The sequence below is a fragment of the Notamacropus eugenii genome, chromosome 3 (genome assembly GCF_028372415.1).
Source record: "Notamacropus eugenii isolate mMacEug1 chromosome 3, mMacEug1.pri_v2, whole genome shotgun sequence".
Lineage (NCBI taxonomy): Eukaryota > Metazoa > Chordata > Mammalia > Diprotodontia > Macropodidae > Notamacropus > Notamacropus eugenii.
In genome coordinates this window covers 104227336-104248083 of record NC_092874.1, presented here as the reverse complement: position 1 = coordinate 104248083, position 20748 = coordinate 104227336, and the positions used below count along the sequence as shown (strand labels likewise).

The following is a 20748-nucleotide window of genomic DNA, read 5'->3' as shown; positions in this document are numbered from 1 at the left end:
AAAGCAAGGATAAAGTGCGTTTGAATGTAATTACAATACCCGGATAGTAGTGTTTAGATTTCGGACATGGTTAAAGAAATATAAGTAGAAAGAGAAATATAAATGCAAAGGAATTTTCCAATTTCCTCACCCCCTCGAACTAGAGGACAGAGACTCCAAATGATCAGAAAGAATAGACGAATATCTTACAAACCAGCTTCAACAAAAATATACTATTAATCTTCCATGTGCAAGGCATTATACTTGGTATCATAGGTATAAAAATGCAAACAACCTAGACCCAGCTTATAAGGAATTAATATCAAAGTCATATATGTAAATAATTATATCGCAAAGCATAATTACAGAGAAAATGCTATGGGAAATTTGAGGAGGAAGACATGGCTTTAAGTGAAGGAGTCTGAGGAGGATATTGCACTTGAATTGAGCCTTGAAGAAAGGAGTAGACTTCATCATATAAAGAAAAGAGAGCAATCTTTCCAGGGCATGTGAGGTGAAGCTAACAAAGAGATACAGAGAAAAGATAACACGATGTAGGGGAATAACTTGAAATAAGGTTGGAAAAGTAGGATATAGACACCTTATTGAGGACCTTGATGCCAGAACCAGTATCTGGAAGGGATCTTAGAGGCCAACCAGTCTAACCAGAGAAGTTAAGTGATTTTCTCAAACCCACACATGTTGTAAGACCAAGAGTTAACGATTTAAACCTAGACCTTATGACTCAAATTGATCCAGTCATGTAGGTGTTCTGACTTTCACAGAGCAGGAGAAACACAAGAATTGCCCAAGATTAAGAGATTGGATGAATGTTGATAAAATATTTTTTAAAACTTCTTTTTAGAAATGTAGCAATGAAGGGAGAATAACCAGATGTTACAGATTTTTTTAAGATTAGGGCATACTTGAACATGTTTCTAAGGTGAATGGAAAGATCTAATAGGGAGTGAAAGATGTAAGATATGTAAAAGAATGACAGATGGAGGAGGGTCTCAGAGATGGGAGGTAATGAGGTTGAAGATACAGGTAGAGGTTAAAAGGTCATGGTTAGCAAGTCAGTCTGTGGCAACAGAATAGAATTAAATTCTTACACAGTGGCATCCAATTTATGGTCAGTGAATCTTATCATTGAAAGGAACCTAAGCAGTTTTCTATTAGAGGTCCCTAATCAGTGCTGAATGTCCTTGACAATATGTCCTCCCAATGGTAATCCAGTTTCTGTTTGTATACATTTGCTGAGAGGTGATTCATTACCTCATGAGGAAGTTCACTCCATTTGTTCTCAGTAGCACCCAATTTAAGCAACTGCCTTACCTAGGCCAAGTTGACAGAGTTATATAATTACCCCAGCTAGGAAAGTAACACATTTCTTTGAAAGGTTATTGATCTGGTTTTCTAATCAAATGATTCTTATTCTTTCTGCTCTTCTCTACAGATTACTTTTCACAATTTAATGGGAACAGTTAACCAAACATGGGTGAGTTCATTCATTCTCCTGGGTCTGTCTAGTGACTGGAGGACTCAGGTTGCACTCTTTGTCCTTTTCTTGGCAATATACCTAGTCACTGTGCTTGGGAATATCCTAATCATCATTCTGATCTGTCTCGACAGCCACCTCCACACACCAATGTATTTCTTCCTCATTAATCTCTCTCTTGTGGATGTCTCTTATGCTACCACTATTGTCCCCCAGTTGTTGCTTCATTTCTTGGAAGAGGAGAAATTAATTCCTTATGTAAGCTGTGCAGCTCAGTTATTTTTCTCACTGGGTCTAGGTGGAACTGAGTTTGTTTTGTTGGCAACAATGGCTTATGACCGCTATGTGGCAGTTTGCAACCCTCTGCGTTATTCAGCCATCATGCATGGTGGGCTCTGTGTCAAGCTGGTAGCTGCCTCCTGGCTTAGTGGTTCTCTGAATTCTCTCATGCAGACTACCATCACTTTCCAGCTTCCCATGTGCACAAATCAGGTCATTGACCACATCTCATGTGAACTGTTAGCTGTAGTCAGATTAGCCTGTGTGGACACTTCCTCCAATGAGGTTGCAATTATGATTTCCAGCATTATCCTCCTCATGACCCCATTCTTGCTGGTTCTTCTGTCCTATATCAAGATCATCTCAACTATCCTGAAGATTCAGTCCACAGAAGGAAGAAAGAAAGCCTTCCAAACTTGTGCCTCCCATCTGACAGTGGTGGTCTTGTGCTATGGGATGGCCATTTTCACTTATGTCCAGCCTCGCTCAACCCCTAATATACTTCAGGAGAAGATGATCTCACTATTCTATGCTCTATTAACACCCATGTTGAACCCTGTGATTTACAGTGTAAGGAATAAGGAAGTGAAGGGAGCCTGGCAGAAACTGCTAGGGCAATTCTATGAAATAAAGTTAAAGCTGACCTCCTCATGAGTCAAAAGGAGTGGCTGCAGTGTCTTGTGCCCTCCCACCAGACATGAATATGACAAGAGCTGTTCATGTATTGCTCCTCTCCCTTTTGAGAGATGGGAGAACTCTTTATTGTCTCTCTTTACATGGAAAATGTAGGCCAAAGATGTGGCAGGCTGCGTGTTGAATGATACAATCAGGATTTACAGGGAGAGAACTCATATTATTTTATCCTTGCTTTCTATGAGATCCTGCCTTCCAACATGCACACTATTCTCCATCCCCACTATGTGGGGCACCTCAAAGTACCTCATCCTTCCTTCTTTTCAGCTTCCTTTTTTTGTTTTGTCTTCCCCCAATGGATTGTAAGCTCTTCAAGTCAGAGAATATCTTTATTTATATATTTATATCCCTGATGCCTAGCACAGTGCCTGGCACAGTAGTTGATATTTAACAAATGTTTATTGACTATTGACATCTTATGTAAAATATAAATCCTATTTTGTCACTTGGATTGCCACTTTTATTACCCTCCATATCCCCACCAATCATGAAATGAGCACTAATTTTTGAAATGAACAATTTCTTCTTAAGACAAAATGCACTTAAATGCTAGAAGAATTGCTCAGAACAGCAAGTGACACGTTGAGACCAGCATAAGAGAGTAAAGCTGGGTGTATATGCTTACCTGCCAAGGAAGGAAAGACTTCTGTTTTTTTAATATAAAACTCCAGAGATCTATTATGTAAAGCTTGGTGTTTTTTCTTTTTAATTCTATAGATTCAACCTGTAGTTGTCAAGGCTTTCTTTTCCTCCTCCTCCTCCTCCTCCCATCCATACTTCTCACTGGAAAAAATAAAGAACAAAGCTCTTATAAAAATATACATGGTCAAACAAAACATGTTTCTCCATTTGGTGTGTCTGAAAATGCGTCTTGTTCTGCATCTTGAATATATATTCTCTCTTTGTCAAGAGATGAGTAGTATAAGAAGGAACATCAGCACTAAAATTAAGAAAGAATTGCTTTGGCAGGGCCTTCTTCATTCTAGGGACTTTGGTTATGTCTGCGCAGAGCACAAATACATTGGAAGTGTTCATTTGGGAGATGGTCATCTCCTGGGATGATTATAACAGAAGTAAGCCAAACCAACAGTCTTGGATTATAAATACTTTGAGGGTTTGATTGGATAAGTGAATATGCTATCTATTAGGAAGGTCAGAAAAGGCTTCACATAGCAATTAACAGTTGAGTTGAGTCTTGAAAGAACACAATGTTTTAAGAGTGTGGTGAGAAGGGAGCACATTTTTAGGCATGTGAGACATCTTGTGCCAAGATACAGACATAAACAATGGAATTGTGAATTTGGGAAACAAGAAATAGGCCAATTTATTCAGAATGGAGAATGGATTGAGGGAAGTAATGTAGAATAACTGGGGAAAGGAGAGGCAGATCCAGTGTGTGAGGAGTTTTAAATGCACATCTGAGAAATTCATATTTTATCTAATGACCAAGAAGAAGCCATTGAACATCCTTGGGTAGTAGAGTGTAGAGTGACAAAGCCAGATCAGATTTCTGTATGGAAGGAAATAAATGGCATGACTGAGGGAATAAATAATTGAAGGTGTGTGTGTGTGTGTGTATGTGTGTGTGTGTGTAATAGTAATTCTATACCTTCTAAAATTTTGCTTGTAAAGCCTTGAGCTAGAGTGGGATAAATGGTTAATGCAAGAGTGACAATTAACCTAAAGCATACCAAATGTTTCTATTTTAAAATAACACAAGAAAATTTAAAAGAGAGTATGGCTCCTGGCTCTATTATTTTGTTTCTTTGTGTTTAATCTATATGAATTTCAGTTATGTCATTCGTAAAACAAGGGCTTGGCCTAGAAAATGATTTCTGTTTCTGAAACTGTGAACTTAGGCACCTGTATTGTGAAGTGGAGAGAGCATTAGACCTGGAGTCAGGAAAACCCGAAGTTCAAATCTGACCTCGAACACTTGGTAGATGTGTTGCCCTGGGTGAATCACTTCTGTCTCCCTGAGTTTTCTCATCTGTAAAATGGAGATAATTTTAGCATCTTGCTCCCAAACTTATTCTGTTGATAAAATATTTCTAGTATTTTCAACCATAAAGCATAATATACGTGCTAGCTGTAGTTATTAGTGTTACTAATAATATTAATTACTAATACATTGATCATTACTCATATTTATAGCACTAGTTATTCACAGAATAAGTGCTTATTGATAGAAACATTAATAATTAATAAATGGTGATTGTTAATTAATATTATTTACCATAATAGTTCTATTATATTATTAATATTAACCCCACTACTACTCCTACTCCTACTACTCCTACTACTGCTAGCTGTGAACTTGGCTTTAAATTGAAATCAATGTCCCTCATGCAGGAAGGTCAGTCAAACACACAGGGGCAAGAACAAAGGATAGAAATCTAAACTTATGACCCTTTTGTTAATTAATTACTTTATTTTTAGTTTTCAACACTCATTTCCAAATTTTTAAGTTCCAAATTTTCTCTCCATCTCTCTCCTCCCCTCACCCCAAAACCTACATTTTGATTACCCTTTCCCCTAATGAACCCTTCCTTCTATCCCCCCCCCACCTTTTCTCTTATCTCCTTCCTTTCTATTTTCCTGTAGGACAATATAGACTTCTATACCCCATTGTCTGTATATCCTATTTCCCAGTTGCATGTAAACATTTTTAACATTTGTTTTTAAAACTTTGAGTTCCACATTCTCCCCCTTCCTCTTTCTTTACCCATTCTCATTGAGAAGGCAAGCAATTTGATATAGGTTGTACATGTCTAGTCACACAAAGTACTTCCATAACAGTCATGTTGTGAAACTATACTTACCTCCATCCTGTCCTGCCCCCTCCATTTATTCTGTTTTCTCCTTTGACCCTGTACCTCCTCAAAAGTATTTGCCTCTTATTACTCCCTCCTCCCATTTGCCCTCCTTGCTATCATTGCCCCTCTTATCTCCTTCTCCTTACTTTTCTGTAGGGTAAGATAGATTTTCTTACCCATTTGAGTGTGTATATTATTCCCTCCTTAAGCCAAATCTGATGAGAGTAAGGTTCATTCATTCTTTCTCATCTATTTCCCCTTCCCCTCCATTGTAAGAGTTTTTTCTTGCCTCATTTATATGAGATAATTTACCCTATTCTATCTCTCCTTTTCTCCTTTTCACATAACATTTGTCTCTCATCCTTTAATTTTATTTTTAGATGTTGTCCCTTCATATTCAACTCACCTGTGTCCTCTGTCTATATGTACATACATGTATACATATACACATGCACACATATATGTATATATACGAATATGTATATGTGTGTGTGTATTCCCTCCAACTACCCTAATGCTTAGAAAGGTCTTATGAGCTACAAATATCATTTTCCATGTAGGAATGTAAACAGTTCAATTTGAATAAGTCCCCTGTGATTTCTCTCTCTTGTTTACTTTTTCATGCTTCTCTTGATTCTTGTATTTGAAAGTCAAATTTTCTATTCAGTTCTAATCTTTTCATCAAGAATGCTTGAAAGTCCTCTACTTCATTGAATGTCTATTTTTTTCTTCTCAAAGATTATACTCAGTTTTGCTGGGTAGGTGATTCTTGGTTTTAATTCTAGCTCCTCTGACCTCTGGAATATCATATCCCAAGCCCTCCAATCTCCTAGTACAGAAGCTGCTAAATCTTGTGTTATCCTGATTGTGTTTCTATACTACTCAAATTATTCCTTTCTGGCTGCTTGTGATATTTTCTCCTTCACCGAGGAACTCTGGAATTTGGCTACAACATTCCTAGGAGTTTTCCTTTTGGAATCTATTTCAGGAGGTAATCAGGGGATTCCTTAAATATCTATTTTACCCTCTGGTTCTAGAATATCAGAGTAGTTTTCTTTGATAATTTCTTGAAAGATGATGTCTAGGTTCTTTTTTTGATGATGGCCTTCAGGTAGTTCAATGATTTTTAAATGGTCTCTTCAGGATCTATTTTCCAGGTCAGTTGTTTTTCCAATGAAATATTTTGCATTGTCTTCTTTTTATCATCCTTTTGGTTTTGTTTTATAATTTCTTGATTTCTCATAAATTCATTAGCTTCTATTTACTCTATTGTAATTTTGAAGTAATTATTTTCTTCAGTGAGCTTTTTGGACCTCTTTTTCCTTTTGACTCATTCTGCTTTTTAAGGCAGTCTTGTCTTCATTGGCTTTTTGGAACTCTTTTTGCTATTTGGGTGAGTCTAATTTTAAAGGTGCTATTTTCTTCAGCTTTTTTTGAGATGGTCTCCTTTAGCAAGCTGTTGACTTGTTTTTCATGATTTTCTTTCATCACTCTAATTTCTCTTCCTAATTTTTCCTCTACTTCTTTTACTTGATTTTCAAAATCCTTTTTGAGCTTGGCCTGAGACCAATTAATATTTTTCTTGTAATGTAATGTAAGAGCTTTGACTTTGTTATCTTCTTCTAGTTGTATATTTTGATCTTTCTTGTTATCAAAATAAGATTCTATAGTTTGATTATTTTTCTGCTGCTTCCTCAAATTCTCAGCCAATTACTTGACAATTTATCTCTTTGTTAAGATAAGATTTTGGTTCCAGTGTGGAGGGTATACTGTCCTAAATCTCAATGCTTTTGTATAGCTCTTTTCAGATATTTCTAGGGACTGTAAGTTTTCATTCATTCCAAGGTTGTATGATCAGAAGAGAGGTGCTTAGTCTTCTCTTTGTCTGTACTCTGATCTGTGAGTGACCACAAGCACTCTTTTCTGCCTTGGAAATGTGAGGAAGATTCCCTCTCTACCACTGCCACAAGCCTCACCATGCCAGTGCTCCTCTTTGCCCCAGGACTACAACCCAGGATTGTGATGCAAATTGAAGCATGGGCAAAACAAGAGAATCCCGCCTTAGTCAATAGATCCCTGCAATCTCCCTATGATCAGCCACTTGATCACCCCACCATCTATGAGCCAAGAGCCACCACTGCTGCTGTACTGGGGCTGAGACCAGACGAACCTCCTCTCTCCCCCAAGTTCAACAGACCATTTCTACTGACTTTCTAAATTGTCTTTGGTGTTTGTGGGTTGAGAAGTCTGGAAACCACCATAGCTGCCAGTGATTCAGTCCCCTGAGCTGCTGTGGCCCTGTCTGTGCCAGTGTGGCATGCACACTTCTCTCAGACTGGTGCAACTGACCTTTCCTGTCTTGGGCTAGAAATTTGTCTCACTGTCATTTTGTGGGTTCTGCTACTCTAGAATTTATTTAGAGTCAGTTTTACAGGGTTTTCGAGGGGTTTTGAGGAGAGGTTAAGTAAGTCCCTGCTTCTACTCTGCCATCTTGACTCCTCCCTCATGGCCCACTCTAGTCTCCAATAACCTTTCTTTTCCTTTGCCACTGACCATAACAGCCCCATAGAAGGCCTCACAACTCTGGTTTAGTGACCAAAGATATCTTTGCTGCCATATTAAGAGAGTATCACATTTACTTCTATTAGAAATCCTAGATGAATGAGGAAGAAATACAAAAAGTAAATAAGAGAGGAATATTGGGGTTAGGAGAAGAGTGAGGGAAATTTATTTGTCATTTCAAGTTTTTGATCCTCAGAATTTTCTTTCCCCCCAAAAGAGTCTATACCTGGCATGTACCTTTCTGCTTCTTTCTCCACATCAGATAAATTAACTTTGTAGACTTCCCATATATTTCTGCACATTTTGCGCTGTTCAAAGTGTTTTCAAAAATTTCACTGTTCCTCATCACAACCCTTTGATTTCATCTTGACTAGCTGATAACTGTTTCAATTTGACAGATGAGGAAACTGAAACCCCAGGTAGCCATGTGGCTTGCTCAACACGTCTCAGGTTAAATGTGAAGGTACTTGAAAATCAAAAACTGATGACAGTTCTGGAAATCAAGCAAGGAGCATGACTTTTGGAAAGTCACTTAACCTGTCTGGGCTGTTTGCTCAAGTAGACTAGACTCATCTCAAGAAAAGTATTCTGTCATTCTACTACTCCCTTGAAATTTCAAACACATTGCTGTAAAGGCTGAGTTTAAACACTAGTTTGCCATAGCCCACAGAGCCCTCAGACAAAAGCTAGAAATCTCTAGATATAAGATGGGGGATGCTCGTGATAAGTTCATAAAAATGATCATAGGGTACATAGTGAAGAGAGTCACCACTACTCAAATAGTTTGAAAGTAGTTGATAATCTTAGAATGCAATGTCCTTGACAAGGAGAACTGTGAAGATAAATTACTTCCATAAGAAATGATGCCATAATTTAATATTTAGGGATTTTGAAACAACTATAAAGCACAGATCTTTTTCAGAAAAAAGCAGGACTCCACAGATGAATCCCAAAACATGTTATGTGAAACCTACAATCCAAATTTCTTATAAGAGCAATAGACCATTTATTATTTTTGTCCCCCATTTTTGCCTGAATTTTGGGGAATATGGATTTTCTCAGTTCTTCTGTCCTTCAGAAAGGATCAACATTTCTTTTTCTTTAATCTAATTAGGATGTGGTAAGTCTCAGGAAAACAAAGGAAGATAAACAGTGCCTAATAAATAAAGAGATAACATAAAAACAAAATATTTTTAAAAAGCTTAAGATGGACAGGTTTCCATAGTTTTAAAGAGATTATTTCTTTAATCCTATTCCATAATTTCTGAATAACCTCAATTTTAGCTTTATCCTTGTCAGTCTTGGTGGACTTAGAATTCCAATCTACAAGTTGGTATTCTGTTATAAACCTGATGATGTAACTTTATAACACCTTGCATAATATCTCATTTAATAGGTGCTGCAATGCACTCACACCAACTCTCTGATTATCTATTGTCCTTTAGAAGATTTGAATTTCTACTCTTGGGACAAAGTAGTATTCCATAACACAAAGCCATTGCCAGTGTTAAGAGTTGGACATTTGTTTCAGATAGAAGTTTGTTATCATATGGCATAATAGAAAGGACCTGGATTTGAAGTTGGAGATCCTGAGTTCAGAACCAATCTCTGTTGTGATCCTGGAAAAGTTACCTCAAATTACTTTGGACTTCAGTTTTCTCAACTGTCAAATACATGAAGCGAATGTCATGATCATCAAAGTCTCATCCATCTCTAATTCTTTAATCTGGTGAAGTGTGTGTGTGTGTGTGTGTGTGTGTGTGTGTGTGTGTGTGTGTGTGTGTGTGTGTGTAGAGGTTGGGGAAGGAAGAGATGAAGTGGATTAAGATATCTATCTACAAGCTGAAAATACAGACTTATGAAATCTTATCTTTTTCTTCTTTTTAACAAAGGAATCATGGGAAGTTGTTGTTCTGAAACATAGGTAATGTCTCATATTATGTTGTTGATCAGAATGTTTTCTGATTCTAAAGACATATCCACATCTTGTGAACAGTGAGAATATGCCACTTTTCTTTCTTTTTTTCTTCAGTTGAAGATTTCTTTTATTTTTAAATTTTTTCTTTTCTTTTTTCTTTTTCTTTTAAATTTGCTTATTTATTTTTACTACTCAACATTCATTTTCATAAGATTTTGAATTACAAATTTTCTCTCCATTTCTCCCCTCCCCCACCCTGAAACTCCATGCATTCTGATTACCCCTTCCCCCAATCTGCTCTCCCTTCTATCACACCCCTCCCTTCTCTTATCCCCATCTTCTCTCTTTTCTTGAAGGGCAAGATAGATTTCTATACCCATTACCTGTATTTTTTATTTCCCAGTTGCACGAGAAAACAATTCTCAACATTCATTCCTTAAACTTTGAGTTCCAACTTCTCTCCTTTCCTCCCTCCCCACCTATCCCCAGTGAAAAGGCAGACAATTCAATATAGACTATATATGCGTAGTTTTGCTAAAGACTTCCATAATAGTCATGTTGTGAAAGACCAATTATATTTCTCTCCATTCTGTCCTGCCCCCTATTTATTCTGTTCTTTCCTTAGACCTTTTCCTTCCCTAAAGTGATTGCTTCTTATTATTCCCTCCTCCCATTTGCCCTCCCTTCCATCATCCCCCCACCCCACTTATCCCCTTCTCCCATACTTTCCTGTAGTGTAACATAGATTTTTATACCAAATTGAGTGTGCATGTTGTTCCCACCTTAAGCCAAATGTGATGAGAGTAAGCTTCATTTTTCCCATTTCATCTCCCCATTTTCCCCTCCATTGAAAAAGCTTTTTCTTGTCTCATTTATGAGAGATAATTTGCCCCATTTTATTTCTCCCTTTCTCCTCCCAATGTATTCCTCTCTCACACATTAATTTTATTTTTTTAGGTATCATCCCTTCCTATTCAACTCTCCCTGTGCCCTCTGTCTATATACATATATATGCATATATACGTGCATACATATATATGTATATATACATGCATACACACACACACACACACACACACACACACATAAATGCTCCAAAAAGGGACACTGCTGTTGCTGCCACTGCGTGGGGTGGGGGCTAGGGTTGGACCCTTCTCCCTTCTCACCCAGGTGAAAAAGCTTTCGCACTGACCTTTGAAGTTGTCTTTGGCATTTTGGGGCTGAGGAATCTGGGAACTACAGCTGCTCCAGGGGATTCTATCCCCTCTGAAGCCTGCTCAGGTCCTGTTCTTGCTGCTGTGGCATGGCCAATTCTGGGCTGGGCTCTTTGGGCTGCCCTAAACCTTGCCTCCCATGTGATAGACCTTTCCTGTTGGCCTTCCAGGCTGCCCTGGACTGGAAATTTCCTTCACTCTGTGATTTTGTGTCTTCTGCTGCTCTAGAATTCGTTTAGTCATTTTTTACAAGTATTTTATGGCCTGTAGGGGAAGAGTCTTTCTACTCTGCCATCTTGGCTCTACCCCCGATATGCCATTTTTCAAGCAGAACTGTAGTCAGCTCTAGATATAAAATACAGTACTAGAAGTCAAGCCTTGGAAAATCAAGTAAGGAATTGATGATAAAGCTTAGGTCTAGATCCAATATTCTGGATCAAGAAGGGATGTGGATTCCCTTAGTCAAAGAAAGGACAAATCAATAGTCAAGTAAACAGATAGGTGTCAAAATAGACACAGAAGCTTGTCATCAAAGATGAGGCAAAAGACCAGAGCTCCAAATGCAGGGATAAAGCTAAAGATGAAAGTCAAATTGATCAATGAGTCAAAACCACAGGAGGAGAAACAGTGTTAGAGCTTCCTTCTGTCTCCTGACATTGACTCTTTTGTCTTGGTTCCAGGATATCCAACAACTTGAACATTCCATGATATCAGCACTTACTGTAGCTAAATTTACCACTCTGTGGGCAACTCACTGAAGAAGTGATTCAGTGTCCATGCCAAAGTTCAATTTAAGTTTATTCATCTTGCAATAACCTACATACCATTGAACAATATCCTCAGTAATGCAGGTATGCCATCATCCTTTCTCTCCTCCAACCACTGTTTCCTTCATCTGTCTGCATCATCCAGAATGAATCCTCAATGACATGAGTGTTTTGTCAAATTAATTTACAAAGATGTAACTCTTAGTCAATCAGGGCATGGTCCCTCTCTATGCTATATTCCAGGCTTAAGGTGAAAATAGAGAGAGGGATATCCTTAATATATGGCTTCCTATAGATAAGGAGGTCTGAAATAATATTTACTTTACATAGTATGGCATGTTTTCCTTTAAGGAGGCAATGGAATCATCCATGGGATTTGATTGGTTCTTAGGACTAGAGATTTAAAAAGACTAGCCTGTGGAGAATTGGTGTACTTGAGATTTGGCAGAGTTCCCATTACCCTGCAATACATATTTCTGACCCAGCAATCCTGCCCTGGTAAATGTGGAGGCAGAAGGGAACAGCATCTGTTTTTAATAATTATATCCTTTCAGTCTTTTGTTATAATAAGTAAAGTCATTTTTTACTGCATTTTATGGTCAATGAATGTGTCATTGTGTTCCAGTCACTGAAGTGGCCTGAAGTAGGTCAGGCACAGAATAATCTGCTATGTCCTGAAGCTATAAAGACAAAAATGAAGCAGCCCCTTTCAATAAGAATCATATTCCATAGGAAAAAATAACACAGACACACAATATATACAAAATAAATGGAAGCTTACCTGACTACAAGCTATTTCAGAAAGCAAGCAAAATTGTCAGTATATACCAAATTTTTAGTATGTAACCATGAGAAATAAGATAAACTTCTCCTTTGACATCTGATTTTGTGCCATCCATATATTTCCATTATAATAGTAAAACGTAACTGCAGAGAGTATCTTTGTGCTCTCCCTTTTCCTAGTGCTGAATCAGTTCACTGCTGTCTGCATTTATGGGTAGAGATCATTTTAGATGTTCTAGTTAAAATTTCTCCACAATAGTTCCCTCTAGACTAATTTCTAAATGCCATCTGTATTTGTGATATTCTATCTATCAACCTCTATTCCTCTACTCAGGTGGTTTTCATATCTGCAATTCATTCATTTCTCACTTCTGTCTATAACTAGAAGTTCTGTTCATCCTTCATTGCTGAAGAAGACCATACCATCAGAGAAATGATGACATGACTTGCACTGGACTTTGTTTTGAGTGAGAGATGGCTGTGCACGGTCACCAATCTCACTTCTCCTCCAGAGCCATTTGATTCCAGTAACCAGATATTCATCAGGATAACTGGAAATAACTCAGATCTTGGCCCCTTTAGGCCAAAGTCCATTCAGTTACTCACTTAGGTTGAGGTAATGCCCATTCAGTGAATAGACCTGTTTAAGAAGCAGCCAGTCGCCTTTCAATGAGGCAAAGGAAAATGAAAATGAAGACATCAAGCTGGGAGGAAAACAGCAACAGTTACTATTGATAATCACTCTGAAGTCAGGAGGGTCCAGAAAAGTGCCCATAATCAGGTGCTTAGCGTTGTCCAATGTATGAGCTTCAGAGTGCAGTAGGTTTAAAGTTTTGGGAAAGAGAAGGGAAGGGAGGCAAAGGGGAAGGGAAAAGGAAAGAATCTAGCCAGTAAAACCCAAGTTAAATTCTTTGAAAATGCCCTAACCTTATATAGATATCCTTCATGATCTCTATAGTCACTAGTGCCGTCTCAATCTTGAAATTAATTGCCTTCTGTTTACTTCATCTTATATACTTCATATATGTTGATGTGTTGTGTTCCCCCAGTAGAATATTAACTCCTTGAAGGGAGGAGTTTATGATAAAAAAGAGACAACATTATTAAATGCAAAATGATAGTTTTGATTACATTAAATTAAAAAGGTTTTCCTTAAACAAAATCAATGCAAACAATCTTAGAAGGAAAGCAGAAAACTGGAAAACAATTTTTTACTTCTAGTGTTTCTGAATAAAGGCCTAATTTCTAAAATATATAGAGAGATAAGTCAAATTTATAAGCATACAAATCATTCCTAAATTGATAAATAATCAAAGGATATGAACAGAAAGTTTTCAGATGAAGAAATTAACATTACCTATGGTCATATGAAAAAATTCTCTGAACCACTATTGATTAGAGAAATGCAAATTAAAACAGCTCTGAGGTACCATCTCAGATCTATTACATTGACTGATATGACAGAAAAAGGAAATGATGAATATTGAAGAAGAGGTAAGAGAACGGGAACACTAATGCATTGTTGCTGGAGTTGTGAAATGATTTTGGAGAGCAATTTGGAATTATGCCTGAAGGATTACACAACTGTGCTTACCCTTTGATCAAGCAATACCACAACTAGGTCCATATCCCAAAGAAATTATAAAAAAGGAAAAGGACTCACATGTACAAAATTATTTATGGCAGCTCTTTTTGCAGAGGATTGGAAATCAAGGGGATGTCCATCAACAGAGGAATGGCTGAACAAGATGTGTTATATGACTGTATTTTTTTATATTTATATTTTTTGGAAAGTACTTTTTTAATATGTATATTTTTAAATTTATTTATTTAACTTTTAACATTAATTTTCACAATATTTTGGGTTCCAAATTTTCTCCCCATTTGTCGCCTCCCTCCACCCCCAAAACACCGAGCATTCTGATTGTCCCTATCACCAATCTGCCCTCTCTTCTATCATCCCTCCCTTCCCTTGTCCCCATCTTCTCTTTTGTCCTGTAGGGCCACATAACTTTCTATACCCCTTTACCTGTATTTCTTATTTCCTAGTGGCAAGAACAGTACTCAACAGTGGTTCCTAAAACTTTGAGTTCCAACTTATCTTCATCCCTCCCTCCCCACCCATTCCCCTTGGGAAGGCAAGCAATTCAATATAGGCCATATCTATGTGATTTTGGAATATTATTGTTTTGTAAGAAATGATGAGCTGGTGGATTTCAGAAAAAAAATCCTAGAAAGATTTCCATGAATTGATGCTGAGTGAAGTGAGCAGAACCAGGAGAACATTGCACATTGAGATGATCTGTTTGGATAGACTTAGCTCTTCTCAGCAATACAATGATATAAGGCAATTCCAAAAGACTCACTATGGAAAATGCTATCTACATCCAGAGAAAGAACTATGCAGTCTGAAAGTATATCAAAGCATACTATTTTTACTTTTTTTTCTTTCTTGTGTTTTCCCTTTTGTTCTGATTCTTCTTTCATGACTAATGTGAAAACATGCTTAATAATATTGTACATGTATAGCCTGTATCAGATTGCTTGCTGTCTTTTGTAGGGTGTAGAAGAGAGAGGGAGGCACAAAAAAACTTGAAACTCAAAATCTTATAAAAGTAAATGTTGAAAACAAAAAAATAACTAAAAAGAGAATCTTTGCTGCTTGAAGGCATGGACTGTTTTGTTTAAATATTTATATCATGGGAACTTAGCACAGTACCTTGTATACAGGAGGTGATAAATAATGTTCATTGAATTGAATTGAGCTGAAAGAACTTGAAGGTATTCAAAGTTTCTTATATAAATGTTAAACTAAAAATAAGATAAAATAACTTCTCAATACTCCATTTAAAGCAAACATACTTGGAATGGGAGACAGCAATCCATCACAGCTCCTTGAATAATGTTATGTCATGAGGAATCCCATGGTAAAAGGCTAGATAGATTTTAATCATAATCATGGACTTTTGGTATTATTACAGTCTTAATAATTTCCTCATTATCTAATCATTAGCTATGACTGTACACTATAAATGGGAGAACTCATCAATTTGGCTTACGTGGAAATCACAGTAGACAAAGAATATTCCATTTCATTGTGGCATTTACAACTACACATTTCCATTTCATAATGTTTCTAAATATTAATTTCATTTTTATTTTCTTCAATATTTTCCACTGATGCATTAAGCACAAAATAAAATAAAATGATTAAAATAAAAGAGAACAAAGATGAGATATGTCCCTGAAATCCACTGCTTATCAATTATTGAAAATCACACATTAAGAAAAGACAAATAAAAATATGTATAAGTATAATTTACTAGGGTATTAACCTAAACATACTGCTTGTTTTCATGTCTTCTTTTGAACTCCTTTTCTCAATATTTATGTTAGATTTAATGTCTTTATAGTCAGTTTGTATATTTTTATTCTACTCTCTTTCGTCTTAGTCAAATCATGTGTATTGTTATTGTATTGTATTTTTCATAATTATCATTTAATAAGATAGAATTGTATTCCATTGCATTGCTATAACATAATTTCTTTAGCCGTTTCCCCAGCTAGTAGAAAATTTGGGTGTTTGGAGTTATTTTCTATTACAAATGTAGTATTAGAAAAATTTTATATAATTATGACATTTTACTATTAATCACTTCCTTATTTATAATCCCTGAGGTGGCTATTAATATTTTATATTTCATTGTGTAATCACACATTACTTTCCCCAAAATTTGAACAATTTCATCATCCTACTAATAATATACTTCAAAAAATTCCAGCCGTACTAATTCTGATTATTCTTGTATATCTGCCAACTTCATGCTTATCAAACAATTTCTTATTTTTATTAATTTGAAACTGATTATTAGAGATTGTTATTATTTTGTATAATTGTAGAGTGTGTTTCTCTTGTTAGAATCTGCTTATTTATAGACTCTAATCACTGATATTTGAGATGAACATTTCCCCCCAAATCTTTTCTCCCTTTGGCTACATAGGTTTCTATCATATAAATGTTTCTAACCTAATCAATAATCAATATTGTCACTTACAATCTCTTCAAGTCTGGAATGCTCAAGATTTTATTTTTAACTCTCTATAATTGTGAAGGTATCTCACTCCATTTTCTTCAAAGTTTCCCCTCCCATTTCCCAATATTTAAATATGTGGCTACCTTTTGTAAATTACTGTAATAAATGCTTCAAGATAATGGAGAGAGGGTTCAGATTTTGAGAGGCTTTTAAATTATTTCAAATGGAACGAAAGATTGAATGAAGAAGTGAAATGAATATCATAAAGTTAAAAGTTGCATTTTTGAAAGACTAATTTGATGATAGTATGTATAGTATAGGTAGGCATGGGAAGAGATCAGAATTGGGTAGATGCTTGTGGTAATCCAGGTGTAGCATGAACAAACAATTTATAGTATCACATTAAATCCTTAACAAAGTCTGACCCCTTCAGAATAGAACAAGATAGTGAAGCCCAAGACTGAATTAACTTTTTTTTAGTTGCTGTAACAGTTGACTCATATTGAACTTGTACCCCACTAAAAACCCAAAAGATATTTTTCTCAAGAGCTATCTAGACAAACCTGTCTCATTTTACATTTTTGAATTTAATTTTTTTGATCCCAGGTAAAAGACTTTAAATTCATCCAGAATAATTTTCATCTCCTTGGGTTCAGCCCAACATTCTAGATGGTTGATATCTTTTTGCATCCTGATTTTGACATGCATAACATCTTTGCTTTTAACCAAGCCCGTGATTAAATGTTGAATAGTACATAGCTAGGCACAAATCTATAGAATACAACAACCAGAAAACTCCTTCTAACAAGAAATCACCAATCACTACTCCTCAGCTCTGACAATCTGGACCACTTCTGAACCTACACCTTTCTGTCTTATCTACAAGGACAGCAACAGAGCACAGAATTTGTGAAATATTTTGCTAATGACTACATCTCTTCTATCCTTACACGTAGCTAAAAGGTGTAATAAATAGAGTATTGTGCAGGGAAAAGGAAGTCCTGAATTCAAATACAGCCTCTGACACTTGGTTGCTGTGTGACCCTGGACAACTCACTAAGCTTCTGTCCACCTTAGTTTTATTATCTATAAAATGGGAATAATAATGGCAGTTACATCCCAGGTTGTTGTGAAGATTCAATGAGATGCTATCTGTAAAGCACTTAACACAGTGCCTAGGACATAGTAGGCATTTAATAAATGCTTATTCTATCTGCTCCTAGAATATCTTGTTAATTTGCCAGTCTATCAATCCTATCAAAAAAAGAAATATGATTAATCTGACAGAATATGTTTTTGATGAAATCATACTAGCTCTTTAAAGTCCTCAACATCATGTCCAGATATTTACTATTTAACTTCGTGAACATATACTAACCATCCTGTCAATAAAACAGTCTAGAATTTGTCTAGGAATTCAAATCAAGCTCACTGGCCTATATAATATGTAAACTCCACACTCATCCCTTTTCTGAACATCAAAATAACATTGGTCCTTATGTCATACAGGGCTTCCTCCTGTTCTCCCCAATATTTTATTCAAAGGTTCTTTTTAAGAGCTTAATAATCATATTTATTCACATTTTCAGTACCTAGATGTAAAGTTCATCTGGGACTAGTGACTTAAATTCATCTAGAACACAACTACTGTGTCCTTATTTGTTTCTCTATTCAATCCTTTTCTAAAACCCTTTTTCCAAAATGGACACTGATATTCATTATGGCAATGATCCCATGGCTCTCCATCTAACCAAATATAAGCTACTGGTGATGGGACTTCCAATAGTTCTACCTGTCTATAGCATCCCTGTCACATGACAGTATAAATGATAGTTCTTCTTCTCCAGTCGTCCTGAGGAATATCAGGTCACTGGATTCAGTTGACTCTGCAGAAGAAGTGAGACTTGTGACCTTGCACAGCCCTCCCTCACTCAAAACAAAGTCGAGTGCAAGTCATGTCATCATTTCTCCGATGATGAACACAACCCTGTGAGTGGACTCAGCTCCTCCTTTCCTGTCTGTCTCCCCCTCCCCTTCCTTCTCCTCTCCACAGGAAGGTAAATTTGCATGGCCAAAAGATGCCCAATTGACTTGGGTTTTACTGGCTAGTCTCCCTTCCCTTCCCAAATGACATAGGCAGTAAAAATGGAAAGGAGGAGATGCAAGGAAGAAATATTTTGAAATACAAATGAAAAAGATTGGATGATTGAATGTGTATAGAGGATTCAAGAGAGGAATGATCATAAGATTATTCAAAAGTTTCAAATCTAGATGATTGTGAGAATGTTCTTATTGTAGATAACTGGGAAACAATTAGTATGATGTTTCTATTCTCCCTATATTATTTTCATTTTTCTGAGAGAGCAAAAGTGTCTGGATTCAACAGCCTGGTTTCCACAAGTGTCCTTACTTGATGCAGGGAAAACATCTTCCAGAACTGATAAATTTAACCACTCTAGAAACGTATGCAGCTTGAAGCAAGAGGTAGGATATAATATATTATAGTATATATATATACTATATATGTGGGTATAATATGGAGATATATGCACATATATATACATATATATATACATATATATTATAATGTCACATTTACCAAAGCAGCAGAATAAGTAATGAAGCAAATTGTCATGGCAAAAGAGCAAATGGAAAGATCAGTGAATGCTAGGAGGATGAGTAGATGGATGAATGGTTGGATGAGTAGCTCGAAGGCTGGGATGAATCAATGAATGGGTGAATGAGGTCTGATAACAACTCAATTAAATGCCTTCTCTCAATGTGTTTTGAAAGTTTTCAAGGATAAAATATTTAGCCTTTCTTTGGAAAGAACTCGTATGTCAGTTATGCTTTTCTTGTTTTCTTTCTGCGAAATTGCACTATTTAATATTGACAATCTCATTTTATTATTATGAATAATCTTAGTTTTTATCTTCTTACTGAATCCTATTATCTTAAAATACCTTACTTTATAATTGCCATATTTAAATGTATTATTTAGAATTTTGAAATAGTGATTATGTATCATTCTCTGAGGTATATGTATACCCTGAGTCACAGGTTATAATAGAATTCTAGAGGTTGAAGGGATCTTAGAGGATCTCAGGTCATCACTAATTTAAAACACTTGAATTTGTGGCAACTTTTCAGAACCAAGAGAGCATGCCTAGAGGTCCTAGGTGGTAGGAAAGGTTTTAGATCTGCCAGGCAATTAGCAGAATGCTGGTATAAGGTGAGAGGACAGGCAATATGGAGATTGTGAGATTAAAAAAGGCATGGGATTGACTCCTCATGGCTCTTGGACCAGGAATGAACCAGGGCCAATGAGAAGATAATTGCTGTTCTGTAGTCAACATGATAAAGTAGATTCACTGTGTCACATAAAAGCTGGAGGCCAAGAATTCATATTTCCAGTCTAGTCCTGGTAGACAGAGAGAGAGAGAGAGAGACAGAGACAGAGACAGAGACACAGAGAGACAGAGAGACAGAGAGAGAGACAGAGAGAGAGACAGAGAGAGAGAGAGAGAGAGAGAGACTCTCTTTCCTTTTATACATAGAACTAACTCTAAGATGAGAACTTTTGATACAGTGTCATTGATGAACTTTTGTTAAGTTCCTAGCTTGTTTAAAGCATTCTGGTAGGCCCTGGAGCTGCAAAACTGGGATCTATTCCTCAAAACATATGCACATTTTATATTTGTTATATGACATTAATAATAATTACACAGAATTTGCAAAACAACTTTTCGGTTATCTTTAAATCTTTGATCTCATTCTATTCTCATGATAACCAACAAAGATTGGGAGGAATGGCCTTATTTTCCTAAATTTCTTGACAGGGAAGTTAAAATATAGAAAGATTAAGTGAATTACTCAAAGGGATACGACAAGTCAGTATAGGTCTCCTGACTCCTATGTCTGGCATCACTAGCTTTCCATTAACGTAATACAATTAGAGACAGGACCAGTAGGGGATTATAGGGAAGGTACACAGAGGAAAGATGGTGTACAAAGGGATTAAAGTTATAAGTGAATGTCCAAGCTTTAGCGAGAATGATAAAGAAGGGGAGTAAGGAAAGAACAGAACCCAAACAAAGAAGGGTCCTAGAGAAGATAAATTTTTAGGAATTGTCCAATTTAAGATAATGGGCTTTAAGAGAGAAATTGTACTTAAATCAAACTTAGGAATAATGTGAAAGTCAGGG

The 20748-nt window shown here is 36.4% G+C and overlaps 1 protein-coding gene across 1 annotated transcript; it reads left to right on the top strand.

Moving 5' to 3' along the window:
* Window positions 1-1439: 1439 nt before the first annotated feature.
* LOC140531206 (olfactory receptor-like protein OLF3) lies at window positions 1440-2410 on the top strand. The gene has a single exon (XM_072650273.1). The coding sequence runs from the start codon at window positions 1454-1456 to the stop codon at window positions 2408-2410; it is 957 nt and encodes a 318-aa protein (XP_072506374.1). The 5' UTR covers window positions 1440-1453.
* Window positions 2411-20748: the final 18338 nt, after the last annotated feature.